Source organism: Equus przewalskii, unplaced genomic scaffold, assembly GCF_037783145.1.
Source record: "Equus przewalskii isolate Varuska unplaced genomic scaffold, EquPr2 ChrUn-10, whole genome shotgun sequence".
In the NCBI taxonomy this organism is placed as follows: Eukaryota; Metazoa; Chordata; class Mammalia; order Perissodactyla; family Equidae; genus Equus; species Equus przewalskii.
The window spans coordinates 2,426,045-2,440,541 of NW_027228747.1; the positions used below are offsets into that span (position 1 = coordinate 2,426,045).

The 14,497-nt window shown below is 41.1% G+C and overlaps 1 protein-coding gene across 1 annotated transcript in view; it reads left to right on the forward strand.

Moving 5' to 3' along the window:
* The window catches only part of LOC139081463 (uncharacterized), a 41,965-nt gene extending 30,645 nt beyond the window's left edge, over positions 1-11,320 (forward strand). The window contains exons 6-9 of the mRNA XM_070607284.1: positions 4,135-4,586; positions 8,891-8,968; positions 10,321-10,438; positions 10,622-11,320. Coding sequence (XP_070463385.1) covers positions 4,135-4,404 — 270 coding nt within the window. The 3' untranslated portion in view covers positions 4,405-4,586; positions 8,891-8,968; positions 10,321-10,438; positions 10,622-11,320. The remainder of the gene's footprint in view (positions 1-4,134; positions 4,587-8,890; positions 8,969-10,320; positions 10,439-10,621) is intronic.
* Positions 11,321-14,497: the final 3,177 nt, after the last annotated feature.

Consider the following 14,497-nt stretch of genomic DNA (forward strand, 5'->3'; position numbering starts at 1 on the left):
TATGTACTTTTCTGTATTTTCCAACCCTTTGTCTTTTCATGCTTCATTATTTTCTTCTATCCAGTATAACGATTGTCTAATTATCTATTCTGCTGTGTCCAGTCTATTTTACCTCTCCACTAAGTTCTTAATTTCAGTTATTTATTTTTCAGTTTTAATCTTCCATTTTGTTACTTTTTATAATTTCTACATCTCTGGCAGAAGCTCCCCACCTTGCTTTTTCATTTCCTGAGCATACTAATCATGCATATTTTCAAGTCTATGTCCAATGACTACATTAGCTAGACTTCCTGTGGTCTGTTTGTGTTGTCTGTTTTTCTCTTGGTTTTTCAGTCCAGTGATTTTCCTTATATATTTGGTTGTTCGGGGAATAACTGTAGAGCTTTGTGGGAAAAAATAATGGAGGCAATTTGAGTCTCTGAATATTGACTTTTTTTATTTCTAGCAGGCATCTAGGCTAGAAGAACAGTCAATCCCAGATAATATTAATCTGATCAGGGACTGAGATCATTCAATGCTTACCTCCAGTCTCCTTGCAGGCTGGTCTATTTCTGGTTCTCTTTACTCCTAGTTTATAACATTTCTGGTGCCGACCAAAGCCTGGAGTTTTTACCAAAGTCCTTGATCCTTGACAGCCCTGAGCTCCAATTTTTGCCCTTCACTCACCCAACTCCACTGAATTTTTTGAGAGATATGCTCCACTTCTCAACTTCCTAGCTATGGATTTCAATATAGCAAAAACATCAAGGGAAAATCTACACTAAATGCCTAGGCTAATTTCTCAGTTTCTCTTCTCTCTTAGAATTCGATCTTCAAATCTTCACTTGACTGATAGATTTGTGACACACTCAGACAGACATTTTATTACATATTATCTAGTTTTTGCAGTTACTCTCAGTGTAAATTTCAATCCAAAGTAAATCCCTGCTTCTATGCCTAAAGTCATTTAAATTGCCTGTAAATTTTCTTTTAATTTCTTTAGAAGGGTATATTACAAGTCTCAGGATTTAAATGTGTGTGTTAATTTGGAAACTAGTGTCAGCCAGCACTAGATTCACCAGTCATTTTCAAAGTTAAAGAATAATTTGATACAACTCCCAGTGATTAATTTCAAGAAATTATTCAATTCTATTTAATGTTTTGTTTATACAGTGACCACAGTGTACTGAAAATTAGAAGAGCACCCCACAAAATTCTTAGACTTAATGAGCCCCAGGATTCTCATAGAATCTCATTGAGGGAGAACCCCTAACCAAAAGGCTAACAGAAGATTTCCTGCTAACTCTGACTGGGGGCAAGCCAGATTTAATTCAACTTAGAAAAAACATAAAGATATGACATTTCTCACTCCCAAATGTTTTAGAGCGTATACACAGATGAATTTCAGATATTTTATTTTATCTTCAATTGGTTTGTGTGAATAAATTTATAAGTAAATTTATAAATGAAAGTTTTGCCAAATAGCTTACATTGGCCCCAAATTGCAATGGTTTCAGAAGTAGCTAATTTTTTATGCATTCCATATTATTTTCATAGCTTTTCTCCAAATGGAAATTCTTTGTATAATAAATGACTTTTTTCCCATAACTCTATGCCTGTTGCTAGAAAAAAATTGCACTAGGGAGGGAGGTAACACTGCTTTACTGGACATCTCTGGGCTTAAATAACCCTGATAGAGAGCAAACTAGTCCAAAATGCATAAGTTCAGGTCCATCTGTCCATATTGAGTATGGAAGCCCAGGGGCCCACTGACATTTCTTGGAGAGCTCAGCAAAGATGAGGACTTAGTTTGGGAGGACCCTTCATTGATATCTGAGAGCCCTGAATAATCACCCATGGACATCAAGCAACAATTCTTCTGAGGTTCTGGTCCAAAGGCATATTTTGGGATCCATTTCACTGCCTTGTGTATTTTACCCTTAAGTGCTTGTATTCCACAATACCAGTTTAATCCCCACTTTATTGGCAAGCAAATTGAGGCACAGAGAAGTTAAGTAATTTACAAAAAGTAAATTTACAGAAGCCCATAGAGGCTCCCTCCGTGTTTACCCCAGATCCTGCACAGCTCTTTATCACACCTTTCACCTCGATGCTTTTTCTCCCACAAATGCCCTTATCTTCAGTCTGCTCAACCCTTACCCACATCAGCGGCAGAGTTTGATTCCATCCCATAGATATCCTATATGGTTTAGAGAATATTCAGAGATTGTTCAGCTGAATTCAGACAACTTTTTCTCTAACATTTATTTTCTTATTAAATATAATCCCTAAGATCCCTTTCCTAAGGAATGAATAAAGAGTAGGATATTATTGTGTTCATGTGAGGGAATCCTGAAATAGGAGCAGAACATTTTCAGGCATCCCTCCCCCCTTTCTGAAGGAAAATGATAATATTGCCTCTACTCCTCTCCCGGAGTCCTAAATTAGTCTTCAGCCTCCTTAGTTCTCTCTGACTCTCTGCTGCTGGGACCCCATGAATATCCCAATGACGAGATTCTTCAGCCTACTCCAGATGCTGCTTCCTGCTTCCACACCCTTGCCCAGAACAGGATCTCTTCTGTTAGATCCCTTGATTCTATTCTGGGCTCAATGCCTCCCCAGCTTTATCTAAGCACAGAGCAAGGAGGAAGCTCTGCCAAGGCCAGGGGAGCATGTTCACCCCGACACCAAAATACCTGCTGAGACTCAAGTCCCATCTGGAGAGGATGGAAATTCAGGAGGCAGAAGCAGAGCAGACTATGTGAGTAGGGCAGGACTACTCAGCTGTCAGAAGCCCAGACATGGGGCAAAAGCATGAGGGATGTGCCATGGGAATTCCTGCCTCTAGCTAAAACCCTTGTTTTTCTGTGACTCTCGCTTTCTGATCTCCAATTTCTCATTGAATTTGTTGGCAGACACGGTCTCTGTTCTCTCAGAGCTTTGAGTTTAACTCAGTAAAGGTTAATTAAATACACTGATGTGATCAATCCTCAGTCCATCATTGCTTAGGAAGTCAAAGATGATAACACATGATCCCCACTCCAGGTTGTTCATAGTTCAGTGGATTTTTGAAAGCCATCTTACAATACATACACACACGCGCGCACACACACATCATGTGCGTGGGTTTGAGGATTGAACAGTTCTGAGTCATTCTTTCCAATGAGATTTTGGGGACAGGATAATCCAGAAATAGCCTTGGTTATGTCATCCATGGTTTTCTCATTCTCTTTGACAGAGTCATTTGTAAAGGAATAGCAAGGGAGTTGTGTATGTGTTTGCATATGTGGGGAATGTGTATGCATATGTGTGCTCAGAGAGGGACATGAGAAGTCTCTAGTGCATGCAGCCCTTAACCTCCAGGGAAATTCACAGTTGTACCATAAACTGGGAACTACTAGAAACATTGTTCTATTGATAAAGCGGCCATTTCCTCCATGAATTTAGAATCAGTGGTTTAGAGTTTTAGATATTTTTTTTACCCACCCTCCACTTTCAGCTGACTGAAGACCCCATAACTATAGAAACATTGTGGTTACTATACACTGGTTCTGTTATACAAGAGATCAAGTAGGTTCTTGGTGAGTAAGGCAATATAAGGAAGAAAGGAAAGAAGGAAGGGAAAAAGGAAGAAGATGGGGGAAGGGAAGGGAGGAGGGAGGAGAGAAGGAAGAAAATAATCAGAGTGCATTTCAGAAGTTTCTTTCTAGGTCTCTCTTGACTAGAATGTCACCAGGCTCCAGGTTCACCTCTCTAAACATCCTAGGGATCTATCTACCTCAGAGTCCTGCTGTGATCTCAAGCTCAAAATTCTCTAAAAAGAGCCCTCCACCTTGCTTCCTGATCTTGTTCATGATCATTCTATTCCTTTAGCCATCAAGCTGGACATCAACAGCATCATTCTTGGTTCACCTATATTCTCCATCTTGCATGGGCAATGACTCACTATGTCTTGTATATACCTCCTACACAGTCTCTTTTAATCCATGCCATTCTCTCAGCCCATGACACCAACAGATCTCCCTTTCCCCTGCCATCTTTCAAATAAGTTAAAGGAGAGGGTGTATCCAGATGTTTCCTAAAAAAGGACAGATCCTCTGAGACCTGGAGCCCCAAAATCTCTAACTCAATTATTGGTTCCTTTGGAATCCCCAGGCTTCAGTGGGGACCCAGCCTGAGAAAAAGGTGTGCTTTGATGAATCTTCGTCTCATCTGCAAACATCAGAAAGGTCGCTTGGGAGCTCCTGTGGTGCCATGCTGGAAGAGATGAGCAAGGAGGCAGGAGAATGCCAGGAAAGGCCCTCACCCACCCTTCTTGTGGAAGAGGCTGCAACTTCTCCTCCAAGAGTCATACCATATCTCAGAGCCTGGGCCTGGGATCTCCCAGGAAAGGTGTCTTCATCACAAGCTCTTCGTGTAATCTAACTCCACAGGAAAAATGTCTTTTCTGAAATCAGGGAAGCTTCTCTATATCAGGACTCACAAGTCTTAGAAGAAGAAATGGGAATGAAGGCACAAAGAAAAATGGAAGACAATGGAGAATAGACAGAAGTCCAGAGAAGGGCAGAGAAGGAGCCAGCCCTGGAATTATAGCCTTGAAGGTCAAGGTAAAGTGATTCAGGCCAGCCTCTCTTCAGCCTCCAGTGGCTGAGTTTCTACAAGTAGCTGGGAGTCTGGCCAAGGCCATGTAGATCTATGGAGGTATATTTCTTCTGATACTTGTTTACCTACCCATATATTACCCACATAATGTGATTTAATTTCATAAGAAAAAAAGTTTGGTTATGATTTGGTGCATCTCAGTAGATGTTGAATAGGCACTGCTGATGAAACCATCGGCTGTACCAATCGCCTGCCAAGTGCACCCCCTCAGCAGCTCCCCAAGAGCCCTTCATACACCCATTCTTGTGTCCATCTCTGTGTCTAGTCTCTTGCTGCCATGGCTCCAGCTCTGGGGATGGCTGCTGCCTGAGTAGACTTGGTGCCTGCAATCCTACCATTGCCACCAGAGCTCCCACTTCCAGGGAAGTGCAGCGGTCAGTGGCTGGGGTCTCCAGCTGCTGCCACAGGTCCCAGGACTATTGCTGATCTGGGGCCTAAGGTCTCAGAGGAACAGTATTAGATGAACCAAAAGTCCAAGATGCAGGTAGCTTCCTTTCCAATCCATTCTCTTCAACCTTTGGGGGATGAGTTGATTACATCATATCTGGAGAAGGCATAGGGTTCTCCTCAGAAGACTCACTTGCTATTGACACCAGGTACTTGGGAGTCACTGTAAATATTCCATAAGATTACCTTTTGACCTCATTATGAAAAGAAATTAATCTTGTCAATTTGCTCTTTTGTCATTTAATCTGAGGGGTAACTCAAGGGTCACAAGGATTTGTGAGCTTGTTTTACAGAAGAGAGAGATTGCCTTCAGGGAAGTTACAGCCATCAGATAACCAGCCCCCAGCTGCCTTTGACGCCCAGGAGTCACATTTCCTAAGGGCTTATCTGGGGTGAAAGAAACAGAGATTACCTCTTTGTTTCTCAAAAACTCCTCCTGCTAAACCCTTTAGCTCTTTAAAACCCCCTACTTTCTTCCCTTGTGGCAGATTTGAGAGAAGCTATCCTCCTACCTTCTCATACTGGCCAATTTGAATAAACTTTTCTCCATCTCCAAGCACCAATGTCTCCCTGATTGGCTTACTGCACATCTGGCAAACAGTATGATTAAGAGGTTAAGAGGTTCCCTGAGATTAAGAGGTTAGGTATTAATTTTCGTAAACCAGCCAGGAGGCTTGTGCCCATGGATGGACTGCCCCAGTGAGAGTTCAAGCCATTGATGGTCACCAGCAGCTACCCAGGCATCTTTCCCCTGGGGACGTCTGGACTGCCCTTAGCAGATTCCTCTTGCAGTGGAAAAATGTTTTAGACCCCAGTATACTTTCAGTTTTGTATTTGCTAAGAGTTGGATTTTGTCCTTGTGCGGATGTGTTTGTCTTGTATGTGAGTAGTTTTGGTTCTGCTTTTGCCAGGTAAGTCACCACAAAATGCAAGGTCGTCAATTCCCTGTCTCTCCATTTGCATTTTGTGTGATTGGAAAGGAGACACTCATTTGGGAAATATCTAGGGGATTGTTGAACTTGGCCTTTTGTTTTTGTCCTGCAGGAGTCGGATTTTGTCTTTGCGTGGGTGCATTTATCTTGTATGTGAATCAGCTATGGGGAATATTAATTTGATCCCCAACTGTAGCCCCCTGAGCTACATTCTCCAAAATTTACTGACTTTTAGCTACAAGCTCATGAAAAAGGAAAAAGACGATTTTTTTTTTATAACAGCACATGGCCACAGTATTCTTTAGACTCCAGAGAAAATTGGACAGATGATGAATCCTTAAATTGGAAAACTTTGAAAGTGGAAAAATTTTTAGAGAGCTTTCATCATAATTGTTTTTTGTTGGTACCTATGAAAAGACCAAATTAAAAAGGAAATACAAAAAATAATGACTGGCCTTAAGACCTTGACTCAGACTACAATTAAATTGAAAAAAAAAATGTATAAGTATTGATAAGATTATAAAGGTTGGAATGTTTGAGCTAATTTTATATAAAGAGATTATATCAACTTTGCCTGAATGTGTTTTCAAAATGGGCATTGTGTGTGACTGGGAATGCTTCCCATACCCGATATTATAAGACCAGAACTTGTTGATGAAGTCCTAATGAAAGCTATGATTAGAGGTATGAGTTGATGGAATTAAGTGATTACATCTCATTTGCAACATTGTATTATAAATTGTGTGGACAGATATCGTATCTCACTGGGGGAAACATTCCCCCCCACTATTGATATTCTAAAACAACATATAAATCATAATTTTAGCTCTGCTTTTGCAAATATGTTTCATCTTCAGAGAGATTCATGGAAAAGACTCTGACACTTACTCTGGAGTACAGGTTCCTGATGAACATCATAAAACTGAACTGGGTAGGAAATAACAGAACTCTAATGGAAAAATATGAATCATGAAACAGCTAACAAAAGATCAAGAGTTGATTACATGGAACTAAATGAACTGATGAGGATGACTATAATTTTTGTGACTTTCTGTTTGAAATTGCTTATTTTTTAATGTTTTGTTTTTTCAAATTTAAGAAAACCTTTTTCTCTTTTCTCTTAAGTAACTATGGCTTATAGCAGTTTGGTAAAGTATACTTTTGTAAGTAGAATTTAAACATTTATCTTTTTCTCCCTGCATGATCCTTCCAGAATTTAGAAACTTTTAGTGAATGAATCATGGCAACATAGTTATTTGCATAAGTTCAAAAAGAATCTGTTCTCCTTATAACAGAACACAATTGGAAACAATGGTTACATTACTAAAGCTTTGACTGAAATATTACATTTGAGAGAAACATGCAGACTCAGATATGACCAGACAGCTAAGGGACAAAGATTGAATTTATGAAATAAAGCAACTTGGAAATATTGCCCTGGTACCTTGCTTACAGGATTCCCAGTAACCTTACCAGTTGAGTAAAGAAGATCACTTTCCTGGTAGGTGCAAAGAACCACAGGATATTTGGGGAAACCTCAAGAGAAGAGAGGAATTCTCTCAAATCTATAAGTATTGCAGACAGAGTCTGATGACAAGTCTTTGGCTTGTCCTGGCCTCAAGAGCCTTTAAAGTTCAATCTGGGATTCCTTATAAGAATTTTCAGCAAAGCAGATCTAAAAGAGCCTGTATGATCAATGACTATTCTTGCTATACATATGTAAACAATTTGGGTCAAGCCAACCAATTAATCTTAATTTGTCTATCTTTGGTAAAAATGAGGAAAATTATGTTCAAGTAGAAACTGTTGTAACCAAGCAAGGACTCGTTCTGCTCACCACAACCTTGAAGTCAATCAATTGCAAGATGAGTCAGGGTTGAGAAAGGGCTTTATTCGATCAGGCAGGAAAATCAAACGATGGTAAAGTCATGTCCCAAAGACTATCTTAAACAAGCATAAAGTTTAAGTAGTTTTATAGGGCTAGTGAGATATGAAGGAGGGGCTCACGAATGTTGCCCACCTGGCATTGGCAACTGGAGGCATCACACCAAGTCTTTCAGTTGTCATTGATTATGGATGTCAGTATAGAAGTTCTTCTTTGAGGAGGCTGTCATATTCCTAAGAAACTCAAAAGAACAAAGTTATTCTCTATCACTACAGGTAGGTATATGTGTCAGCCAGGACTATAAAATCTACAGGGCATGCACATTTCCCAGAGGATAGCTATTTATCACCCAGGCTACATGCAAGTTAAAATGTGTACAGCTGGGTGAGCTGGGTAGAGCTTATTCTAAGCTACAATATGACTTCCTCATGTGAACTTTGCTTTAGGCCTGTATCACTATAATACGCACTTGTGAATATTAGATTCTAGTCATATAAATTGTCTTTGAAGTTTTTGTTTTCTATCTTTAAACTGGCTATTATACTTCCTTGTTGACTTTGACCCCCAACCCTGGAATGACAATTGGGTTATTAGAATTTCTCAGATGTTTGCAAAGGCAAGTAATCTTTCCAAAGGTTTGATATGTCATCACAAACCCTATTCAGTACATGACCACGAGGACTCCTTGGTAATTCTGGTTTATAATGTCCAGACTAGTTTTCAGAACTGTTCTCTTATATTCCCCAAAGGATTAGATCTATTCTTCAGGGACTAATAAAATTTGGGTTGCCTAGTCTTCTTATCCTCTGGCCAGACATTTGATGATAAAATGTCCTTTTAAATGTTATACTAAAACTGTTGAATGAAATGCAAAAATTCTAATAACGCAAAATGCAAAATATAACCTGGTACCTGAGAGTATTTCCAACCTCAGGTTGAAAATTTTCATTCTTTGTTTTCCCCATCTTTGCCTCCCTTTCAGCAGGAAGTAGTGAGAATGATTGATGCTCCACTTCCTACAAGAATGAGGAAGGGAAAAAAAGCGAGTGGGGATTGAAGCCAGGTATGTCAGGGTTACTGTAAATATTCAGTAAGATTATCTTTTGACTTTGTTATTAAAATAAGTTAACCTTGCCAATGTCTTGTTTAATCTGAGGGGTGACTTAGAGGTCACAAGGATTTGTGAGTTTATTTTACAGAAGAAAGAGAATGCTTCCAAGGAAGTTATGATCGCCAGATGTCAGATTGCCCAAGAGCTTATCTGGGGTGAAAGAAACACAGATTACCCCTTTGTTTCTCCAAAACTCCTCCTGCTAAGCCCCCTAGCTCTATAAAAACCCCTGCTTTCTTCCCTTGTTAAGGCAGATTTAAGAGAACCTATCATCCTGTGTTCTCTTTTTGGCCAATTTGAATAAATTTTCTCCATCTCCAAGGACCAATGTCTCAGTGGTTGGCTTACTTCACATCAGGCACACAAACTTGAAATTAAGAGGTTCAGTATCACTATGATCTTCCAAACCATGTCCTTTTCTCCATACCTTAGAACAGTTCAATCCCTGCTTCCTAGACCTGTTCTGAACCTACATCTGAATATGTGAAAGTACAAGGCTTCTTTTTCTGAGTACTCCTTGTCTCTTATGTACTTACATCCCCACCCACCTTGCTCAGGGATGCTTTCTACACTTTCACTCTGCCAAATACAGCAATGCTGTGCACTAAGTATGGAAGCCTGGTTCAACACAAGAAAAACTTAAAAATCTGACTCTCCTTCATTCACAGGTAACCTATAGGAATTGAGAGGGTAGGGGGAAGGCGTGTATTTGTCAGCACAAAAATTTCATGGGTAGATATATGTGAAGCTTTTCCCAGCCTTTTTGATAAACATACTCACACTGATTTCACAGCACTAATTCTTGGAAGACATAGCCCTAGTTAAGCAATGTAGCATTCATCTTTCAATGTGGATATGGAGGAGGACCCAAGAAATGCACTTAGAACAAAGATGAATAGTCTGAACTCAGTGCTGCACAAACACAAAACATTTTTACTTTTTCCCAATTGCTGCCTTGTCCTATGCTCAGATAAATCATCCTTTATAATCACTGGAAGATATCTCAGTCTCATTCCATGCCTTTCTATTCACTTCTAAGTATATTTTTAAAAAAAATAAAAATAAAAGAATCCAGCTCAGTTCAACTTAATTCAATTTAAATTTTAATCTCAAATCCTCCCCTCCCCCAGTGCAAGTTAGACTTAGTTGGTGGGACTTCCTTCTCCTTCACCTTCTGGGTAGGCTTTTATCTTCCCATGTAAACTTGAGGCCAGACAAAGGGCCGGGGGATAGGGAGAGAATGAAATATTTCTTGTTAACTGGTCTTGCAGTACAATTCCCCTCTCCATTTTTAACTCTTGAAGGAAATGAAGGAGATATGTGACCTGCAAGGACCTCCCGACAGTCTGGTGGCAAGATCAGCCAACATCACCATCCTTTTGCCCATAGACAACCCTCCTGAGCAGAACACTGGCACAACAGGTCAAGCCTGGCTTCCTTTCCCAGTGCCCAATTGCCCTATCAAACAGCAAGCATATAAACTGGCTTCATGCTGCCAGTTTTCTAAACTTCCCATGCTTTTCCTCCCATCACAATAGATGCCGAGAACAGACGCAATGCCATAACCTAAGCAAGGATTGAAATACTCACCCTTCTTTCTTGCAGACACATCTGACATCTATGAGTGGCCCCCTAGAGCCTCTTCACTTGGCTGTGTGGGAGGAGTGTCCTGCTCCCTACTACATTGTGGAGGAGAAGAAAAATGCCATAGACCTTTTCCTCAAGATGGTGATGCACTACATGACAGTTTTCCCTATTACTAGTCTCCCCTTTATATAGGCTGGAATGCAGGTGGAGGACAGGAGCAGTGATGGTGGCAGGGCCAGTTCTGCCACTACATGATGAGGCCCATTTATATCCGTTGTCTTTAGAAAGAGAGGCACTTTGTCTTCTATTGTTTTCAACCTTTGAGATCTAGCCAAAATCCTTACAAAAGAGTATATGTACCTTCAAAACTCTACTAGAGCTTGATTCAGAATTTTCAGTAGAAATGAGTCAGGGCTTTATATACAAAAGGGAGTAATTAGGACCCAGAGAAGAACTCAGGGAAAAGCATCCTTAACTTGGAAGCCAAGGCAGCATTTCCGGGCTCCCTAATTCCACCTTCCCTGTAAATGATTTAATTGCTTTTCACAGGATGTAGATGGTCTTAGTGATGGAGAAGACTTGGCCAGGAAGGGACTGATTGATTAAGGAAAAAGTGTTCCACGTGTGTTTGTATGTACAGTCCTCGGATGGTTGATTAGTTTGCCACTGATACATCTTGGTCAAATGCACTTCCTGGAATTAAATCTGCAAACATCACTTTTTGCCTCTAATTTAATATTCCATTTAATAAAGACAACTTAGTGGTTGGAAGGAGTATTTTAAAAATCTGCTATGTTGCACTGCATTTTGCTATTATACCAGTCAGCATAACCAGATGATGGACTTTTGCAAAGTCCATCATTAAAATCAATTAGTTAAAGCAGGTTCAGTCTTCACTATGTTTCCACAGGACCCCAGAGTGTCAGGACCACTCAGGATGAATGCTCATGTGTTTTCCATCCCTAGTTGCCCTCATGCTTTGGGAGAAGTTACTGGTTGATGAGTCTTTTTCCTGTCAGCACAGGACTTCTGCCTGTCGGTCAATCTTTGACTCTGACGATCAAAAGGATGGGCTCTAAAGTGGGAATTATGATTCATCTTCTCCAGAATGAAGAGATGGGAAGAAATTGGCACAAAAACATCAACATAGGGAATCAAGGATGGGATTTAAGGAAGTGACCCAGAAATCCATTTGCTTTTCATAAGAACAATTCCATGAAATGTCTCTGAGATGTTTTAGTCCTTTGGATCTTGACCAATCTGTGCGACTTATATCATGCCCTGATTCTTCCTTGCAAAGACCCAAGACTGCCTAAGTTTGGACTGAAAATTGCCTGTGCTTGTTCCTGAAAACTGTGAGTGATGAAAAAAGAAAGTATCTACCCCTGGAGCTCTCTGAGCTCCACACTAGGTCAGCCTCCTTCCCCACAGAAGAGCTGAATTTTCCTCCAGGATGGCTCATCACTGTTGTGTTTGATGCTTGCCCGATTTGCTAGTTTCTAAGCTCTCTGAGGACAGAGACTGTGTCTCTCTCCTTCACTGCTGGATCCTTGATGCTGAGGATGGTGTCTGGCCTATAGCTGATGCCCAAGAAGTGGTTCTTCAATAAAGAAATATGGGATTAAATGAGTGAGAAAGAATTCCAGAACAGAGAGCAGGTGATGACTCAGGCCAAACCTCAGGCTGTGAGAGGTAAGACAGGGACACAGATAAGGACTGAGCCAACAGAAGGCCCAAGGTCCTTGCCAGCACACTTTTCCCTCGGGCTGACCCCTGTCTGCCATTTTCTCATGCCCAGCTCTCCTGACAAAGTCGGAGTGCAGCATGAATAGAGCTATGTTTGCTTCCTCTCTCTTCTGTCCTCAGCCACGCCACCTAGTCTGGCATTTCACAGTGCCCATTTTCATCCTTTGCAATTGTCTCTTTTTATTATAGTATTTCCATGTGAGGGTAGAGGGGATGGGCAGCGTACTTGATAATATAAGGGCAATGTCGCTTCCAGCCTAGCTCTGAGGCTAAATCAGAACATGGTGTCCTGAGGACCCCATTCCCGAAAACATGATGCCTGTCCCAGCCTTTCACTACCTCTCCATCTGGAATTCCCATTCCTCCATTCACAATTCTACAGAATTCTTGAAAGACCTCATGGTATCACAATTGTTTAAAGTGGGGTGATAGGCAGAGGGGAAAAAGAAGGAACTAACATCCCCTTACAATGTATTTTGTGCCAAAGAACAAGTATCTGATCCTACAGCCTTTCATAAACTCTGATCAAAACAATGTTTTGTTTAAAATTACAGTATAATTTAAATTTATGATTATTAGAAAATACCATCTTAATTGTGATTCTTTTCTTTGGAAACACATAGTATAAATAAAGCTTTTTTTAAATTCATGACAGTGGGGTTTTTTGGAGGCTCTAATTTATTTTATTATATTGTTACAGAGTATTTCAATGATGAATTTATCAGTAATATCATAATTAAAACCAAATGGAAAATAATATTTAGCTTACACGAACTCACCATGTACAAACCTCAAGCATTATCATAGCTATTTGGAAACTGAAATGCATACAACTCCATCAACCTCATTGTTATCATCAAATTTAAGAAAATCTTCATTGATTACAATATAATATAGTAGAATTAGATTCAGCCTCACACATCCCAGACATCCACAAATAGATGTCTTTTGTTTTCTATTAATTGTGACTTCTATCAGTTCCTCAGATGGAGCTCACATTTTGAGATCATCTGCTTTTTCACCAAGACCTACCCCAGTTCTACTTTCCTTCACCCCACACCCCGTGGTGCATTTCAGATGCTATGAGGTTCTCTTAAGGGCTGTGCCTCTCAAGGCGTGGTCCCAGCTCCATTTTTCCACTCCTTACCCACTCATTTCCAAATGAGCTCAGTTTAGTCAACACCCCTAAGACAGGAGCTGATCACTCATCCCCGTGAGGGACTCTACAGGGCAGTGAGGGATTGACACCCAAAGGCGGTAGCCCCGGACCTGATGCCTTTACACACGCTTGTGCTGCAACACTTAGCACATGGGATCTACTTAACTTTTCAGTTGTCCAAATGTCTTCCTGACAGTCTCTGAGCTAGTCTAGAGCACTTCTGTTGGCCTCCACATTACCAATGCCCACAAAGGTACATCCTGATTGCAGGGCATGAGAGCTAAATCAATAAATAAAAGCGAAATGTCAGCCAGTGGGCCAGAGCTGTGGGTAATTGGACCATCATCAAGATTTCCTGCTTTTTTTCTGCCGTTCCTCAAAATATGTGCCTAGGAAAATGCTGAAAGCCTGATCCTGGGAGTATGTGGTATTGTCACCTTGGGTTGAGAACAAAGACACATTCTTGGGCTGTGCATCATAAAACTCAGCATAAGGGCTCAGGTGCTGGGTTCCTTGGTCCACAATCGCCTCAGAAAGAGCCTTCTCCTCCTTCCACAGAATCATGTGAGTGTCCAGTGGTGGGGAGAGCCTGACCTGGAAGGACTGAGCGGATGTGTCTGTACTTCAGCAAGGAGAGAGCAGTAGGAAGACAGGATGGGGCGTGGTGGGCAGCGGGGCAGGGGAAGGATGGGGTTGTGAGGAGGAAGAATCCACGAGCCACGTCAGGGATCCTGTGATGCAGTTTACCTCAGGCTCTCTCTTCCTTATCTTCCCAGCCATGCCCTCATTTCCTCCTCACACCCTCGCTGATTGTCATCCTCCTCACAGGTGTCCAGAGAAGCCCTGGATGGTTATGGGACAGTGTGTGTTTTGTGCACTGAATACCTGCAGGTGGCGCTGTTCGCCTTGTGTCTGTGCGACAGACCAGCTGTGGGGTTATGTGCAGTGGCCCTGGAGGCTCGTCTAGAAGTCTGCCAGCTTTCATTCCC